The following is a 6,632-nucleotide window of genomic DNA, read 5'->3' on the forward strand; positions in this document are numbered from 1 at the left end:
ATCCACTAGACATAACATGCCCCCAATAGAAGGCAACAAATTACCGGTAGAGACCCACAACGACATTACAGTTTCCTTCAAAACCAATACGGTTCCCATTATAACCATTAAAGCCATTACAAATTCTATGAGGGTTTATATTGTTTGTTTTTTTTCAGCGAGGACATGTGTTTGTTGAACATCCCGTTCCAGGTTTATTCTCCCTTTCCTGTCATAATATGCTCCACTCTTCTGGGAAGGCTTTCCACTAGATTTTGGAGCGTGGCTGTGGGGATTTGTGATCAATCAGCCACAAGAGCATTAGCTGACGTTGGGCGAGAAGATCCGGGGTGCAGTCGGCATTCCAGTTCACCCCAAAAGTGTTCAGTAGGGTTGCGGTCAGGCCTCTGTGCAGGTCACTCGAAGCAGGTTCTTCCGCTCCAGCATCAGCAAACCGTGTCTTCATGGAGCTGGCTTTATGCACAGGGGCATTGTCATGCTGGAACAGGTTCGGGCCTCTTAATTCCAGTGAAGGGAAATTGTAGTACAACAGTATATAAACACATCCTATACAACTGTGTGGCAACAATATGGGGAAGAACCGCATATGGGCGTGATGGACAGGTGTCCACAGAGTTTTGACCGTAGTGTGTTTACAGAAAGAATTTTGCCCGAGTTCAACACTATAATACCAGACAAATACTTTTCACTAAACTGTTCTTTTAAGATGTTCTTTATCTTCCCCACCTTCCCATAAAAGGAGGAAAAACATGAAGATGCGCACACAGAATGAATCTTAAGCAACGTTGTATTGAGTCAGTCCACACAAGAGATTGCACAGAGACTGTAGAGAAGGCAGCAGTGATTCGAATGACATCTCCTAACCCAAAGATCAAGTATATGTGTATATGGCTTTGATTCAGTTTAACATTATTAAGTAACAATAACCATAAACGATTAACTGTAAAATAATCCCAGACAGGTAAAGCCCTTGGAAATGTATTGCAACGTGTTGCAGTTTGTTCACTGAACGGTGGATTTGTTTCTGAATCATCTGTTCCTGGGAGGGAAAAAAAAAACCTCATGATGTTTATTAATAAGTGTTCATATGAGCCAGAAGAGCCACAAAGTTCTCCGGTGAGCATGTCGCACTTACAGTCCACCTTTATACAAACAACATAATAAGGAAAGAGAAAGAATCACCTGTATACATTTGTATAAATCAGGACTCAGCACAAATATCAGCATTTTCGTGGAATCTTTAAGCATTTTCCAGCATATGAGATATCAACATACTGCTGAAGGCCAAGTATTATATCTCAGGGGAAAAAAAAAAAAAAAAACTGGATGAGAAAATCATATTTATCACACGGAGCGATTTGTGACATTTTAGCGCCATCTCCTGCCTAAACGGAGAACGGCAAACACGTCAAGTTTTTCCGTCCGTCCGTCTGTCCAACCTCATCACGCGTCTCTCGATGCCTTATGAGTCGCCTTTTATGGGAAAAACTCTTAATATTTCAGCTAAATTCATCAGCCGTCACGCTAACCTATTTTCAGGGCCGGAAAAACAAACCGTAAAACATAAGCTTGAAACAAACCAAACATTCAGAATGATTAAACGGTAATAATATTACGGATAATAGTTTTTCCTATGGTGTCTTTACGATGATAAAATTACTACAGGTCTAGAAACATGTTTCAAAAATGACAAACCGCTCCTTTAACCACGCCTCATTTCACTCCAAATCAGATATTTAAACTCAACAGAGGTTAGTACACGAGGTCCATATTGTGATGTATGTGCACAAACTGTTATAAACTGAAACTGCGCAAAAAAATGTAAATAAATAAAAAAAAAAAGGTGAATGTTTCGAGGAAAATATACGAACAATCCAGCACTACAGCCTATTTAAATTCAGCACGTAACATTATATATTATATAAAGGAAGCAGCATGGTATTTATAAACAACACAAAGCGAAGCAGACAGACAGGTCGAGTAATTCTGTAGTCGAGTACGAGACGTCGAGACGGAAAGGAACGGGTTGTTCATAGGAAAATTTGTAGAGTGAAACAGCGGGTTGGGGGGGGGGGGGGGGGGGGGGGGGGGTGAACGAAAAATTATAGAGATAGAGACTCGAACACTGCTTCATTTTTCAAACGACACGTGAGCGCCCTCCGTGGTTTTTGAAAAATCTGTATGAATAGAAAAAAATATATACACATATATTATACAGAATTTTAGAAATTAAAACGTGGATATATATTGGAACATGCTGACACCAAATCCAAGAAATAAAGCAAAACTTAAAGAAAAATATTATTTAAGAAAAAAAAAAAAAGAAAATATGATGAGATATGATTCCAGATCTGATTTGAAGATAAAGTGCAACAGATTTTTCCCCGCACAATTAAGATCTTAACACAGACTTGCGATTACTTGCGATAATTAAGGACTAATGAAGGATAACACACAGTCCTTTTACAAACCGCTTAGACATGAGAGAAAACCTACACATGGTAACGGGGAGCCTGGAGCCTATCCCAGGGGACTCGGGGCACGAGGCGCGGGACGGCCTCAAAACATTCTCCTTTTACCGTCATAGAAAGCAAACGGGAAAATTTTTTTAATAATCGAGTCGGGACAAGACGAGAGCACGTGCCAAAGGTTACTACTGTGAGATTGGGGGAAGTGGGCGGAGCTTCTCATAGAGAGATAACACGTACTCTGACGTTAAAATCTGGAGCTCGTACGCAACGTGCGTGAAGGTTTACAGGTCTGCTATGGCAAATAAAGTCACTACTCCTGCGTTACATGCAAGGAGGTCAAGCAGAACAGTACACTATAACGACAGCTGTTTTCCATTCTGACAAATATGAACACAGAATCAGATATTTTTTTAAAAATGCAAACATAAAATCATGTTAATAACGTAAACCATAATAAAACAAACATAATAAAGATCTGGTCGTTATGGTAAAAACCTGTCTTTGATTACTGGATTGTTAAACGTGTACTCGATTAATGTCCTTAACACAAAGCTGATGAAAATATCCCAAACACGCCTGCGTGCATCCTTGCACAGTCCTGCGAGTCTCACAAACCCTCGACGGTGTGAATGCCTTTAAGTGTGGTGAGGAGTTCTCTGGGCAGGATGACGTAGTTCTGTCCGAGCTCCAGGTCGTTCCCGCTCGTGGAGATCTCCTCCATGGCTCGGAAGCGCTCCAGCTGCCTCTCCTGCCTCCTGCACTTCTGCCGCAGCGTCTTCAGCTTCCTGCGCAGTTTGTTCAGCTGCTCCACCAGCTGCTCCATCCGCTTCTTCTGCTGCACCATGTCGTCCAGCGTGTAGTTGTGGTCGCAGGAGACGAAGGCACTCGCTCTCAGAGGGTCCTCCTCTTTCAGAGGCGAGGACGGAGACGGCGACGGAGACGGTATGGAGACGGAGGTCGGAGAGGAGGGTCGGGGGTGTGGGGTTTGCAGGACGTCGGGTTGCGGTGTGTGTGTGCTCGGTGAAGGCAAGGAGAAGCTCAGCTCCGGAGTGATGGCTTGCTCTAGAGATTCAGCCTGCAAGATGACAGAATTATTATTATTATTATTCTTTATACTGGGCACACTTTGAACCCTCACTGACTGTATATACACAACTGAGTGCAAAAGTTTTCACACCCATGTTTTTTCTCTCCTTTTAATAGACCATCTCTCGATTTTACAACTTCTCTGAACCTCAAAGGAACGGCAAAAATCTCAAATATGAGCCATACGTGAACATGATCCAGAAACGCTGTCGTCTTCTCTGGGCCAAAGCTCATTTAAAATACACTGAGGCGAAGTGGAAAACTGTTCTGTGGTCAGACGAATCGAAATTTGAAATTCTTTTTGGACACCATGGACGCCACGTCCTCTAAACTAAAGAGGACTAAACAGATATCTACGTATTAGAGCGGGCGCATTAATATAAACCTGTGATTCACCTCGAGGCCGGAACTATGTCAGAGCTGCTGTTATAGAAAATGAATCTCCTCCTGACCAATCAGAGCACCAGGTGAGTAGAGTCCTGGATTTTTTTATTCATTAATTACTGATATGATGGTGATCGGGATGGCCTGTACCTTCATTTGTAGCTTATTGAAATGGAACAGTGAAGGCACTGCGTTTTCCTTCAGCACCCGATTGTTGCATTCCCGTTTGAAGCAGTCTTTGGTAAAGTGCTGTGAGCAGATGTTGCTGTATTTCGTCGGTTTGAAATTGCGCCTCTTCATCGCCACAACCCATTTCCTGCAGAGGTCGGGTCTCGCCAGAGGGAATCTACAAGAAGAGAGAGAAGAAAAAAAAAGAGGAAATTCACTGATTGGAGCCTGAAACCCCTAACATTTATCAGATTTTGATTCGGTGTATTTTACAGCAGGTAACGTTATCGCTTCACAGCACCAGTGTCCTCACTACCATCCTGAACCTGCTTGAGGGAAGTTTCACATGTTTTCCGAGGTCTGTGTGGGATTGCTCTGGGTTCTCCGGTTTCCGTCCATATCACAAAATGCCAGTAGTTGGCTTGGCCTCACTAAATTGCCCCAAGGGAATTTATGAGTGTGTGTGTGTGTGTGTGTGATGAACTGGTGTCCCATCCAGGGTGTATTCCCCCCTCACGTCCAGCGTTCCCGGGGATAGGCTCTGGATCGACTCGTGCTCAAACATGACATCACACCTGGGATATCTGATATAATTTGGAGACGGATGCTCACAGCTTGGTTATGAAGAGCACCACCGCAGATCAGGATCAGTATCTTCTGATACTCAGAGCTCAGATGTGGAAAAAGTGTCATCAGTTGTCAAAGTGGTCCTGAATTGATTACTAGGTGATGTAAGTAAACACTTTATCCTAGTCAGAATAGACTGGGAAAAACCCTGGGGGCAGTTTAGAGTCACCCTGGGGCAGTTTAGAGTCACCCTGGGGCAGTTTAGAGTCACATTGGTGCAATTTATAGTCACCTAGGGACAGTTTAGAGTCACATAGGTGCAATTTATGGTCACCTAGGGACAGTTTAGAGTCACCAATCCAGCTTCTGGCATATTTTTGGAGAGGTGGAAGAAAACTGGAGAACCTGGAGGAAAGCCACAGGGACCAGGAGAGTCACAGGCACACAGTAGAAGCGTCGCCAGAATTAAAAGATGTCTTGGCTGAATCCCAAATGGCTCCCACCTGGACACAGAGTGCACTAGGTAGTGCATTTATTAAACACCATAGGGCACCTAGTGCACTTGGCACGGAGGAATGAGATTTAACCCGAACTCGAAATAATGAAAAAGTGATGCGTGAGCCAGCACACGTCACACATTCACAAGGAAAGGACAAGATGTACAGAGTTTCTAGCTCCGGGAGGTCTGCTGTCCACTTTCTTTCTTTTCTTCTCTTCCTTCTTTATACCTGAAATGAAAAAAACGAGAAGCATCGACTCTCTGACGGTGAGCTCGTGAAGTCCCACTTACTTGTGAAACGAAATGTCCTTATCTTTATGATATCTGTTTTTACATCCGTACGCCGAACAAGACTGCACCATTGTTTTGAAGTCGCAACCGAAATATCAGCGCTGTCAAACGAGTTGAATACAGTCCTCTTTTTTTAAATATTTTTTTAAAAATAGCTTGCTTCTATCCGTCCTCTCATAACAGAGCTGTTGCTCCCTGTACCGTTTTAGTACGCATGCGTGAAAACCGTGCGCATGCGCAGGTTACGGCAGTGGCGGTGTTTTTTTTTTTGCCAGGCTCCAAGATGGCGGAGATGGTCGCGTTTAGTCACGTGACAGCGCATCTCGGATTTGATTGGTGCGTTCTTCCTTTTCATGCGACTCACTTCTGTGTTGTTGCGTAGTTTCTTCTGACAGACAATTATTTAGACATAATTAGTTTGAAATATAAATATATTCAATATGAATATATATTAGGTTTGATATAAATAGACTGAATGAATGTAAAATATAATTAAATCGCAGTTAAATAAAGTAAATATAAAAGTGAACATCTGCTTCATACCTTAAATATTGAGGTGTTTCATCTCTAAAATATAATGTACAATGTTCACAAGCTCTAAACATTGTGTGTGTGTGTGTGTGTGTGTGTGTGTGTGTGTGTGTGTGTGTGTGTGTGTGTGTGTGTAATCATTGCAGGTATTTCCACAATGATGAGCAATGCACCCATAATCAACACTAAAGATTCAAATGCTGCATTAGTCATGCATTTGAAAGAACTTATAGTGCCTAAATTCCTAGACAATTTTTTCTCGCCTCTGCATGAGCCCTTGTGGCTTAGTGGGTTGTGATTGTGGTGTAAACAGGAAGATGAGATACAGAACTAAACAGGAAATGTAGTGTACTAGAGATACATGTGACAGCTAGAAGGTACTTATGTTTATTGACAGGTGTAAACAGCACACCAGACACTACTAATGGAGATCCTGAGTGTGTTAAGAGAAAGAAATTCAATGCAACTTCATTAGGCTTGTATGTGCTGAACTGAACTGCAGGACAGGTAGGCTGAGTCTCATGTCACTAAAAATGTGATGCATAGATGACCGATGTAGAGGTTATAGTGTCTTCTTTAATCTTGTGCATTTATATATACTGTATATATAAAAAAAATTAATCATTCAATCTTTA

At 42.3% G+C, this 6,632-nt stretch overlaps 1 protein-coding gene across 1 annotated transcript; it reads right to left on the reverse strand.

Moving 5' to 3' along the window:
* Nucleotides 1-769: 769 nt before the first annotated feature.
* Nucleotides 770-5,669, reverse strand: thap1 (THAP domain containing, apoptosis associated protein 1). The gene is made up of 3 exons (XM_017460045.3): nt 5,467-5,669; nt 4,092-4,287; nt 770-3,546 (listed from the first exon to the last, which is right to left on the reverse strand). The coding sequence occupies exons 1-3, from the start codon at nt 5,535-5,537 to the stop codon at nt 3,079-3,081; spliced, it is 735 nt and encodes a 244-aa protein (XP_017315534.1). The 5' UTR covers nt 5,538-5,669; the 3' UTR covers nt 770-3,078.
* Nucleotides 5,670-6,632: the final 963 nt, after the last annotated feature.

The sequence above is a fragment of the Ictalurus punctatus genome, chromosome 28, assembly GCF_001660625.3.
Source record: "Ictalurus punctatus breed USDA103 chromosome 28, Coco_2.0, whole genome shotgun sequence".
In the NCBI taxonomy this organism is placed as follows: domain Eukaryota; kingdom Metazoa; phylum Chordata; class Actinopteri; order Siluriformes; family Ictaluridae; genus Ictalurus; species Ictalurus punctatus.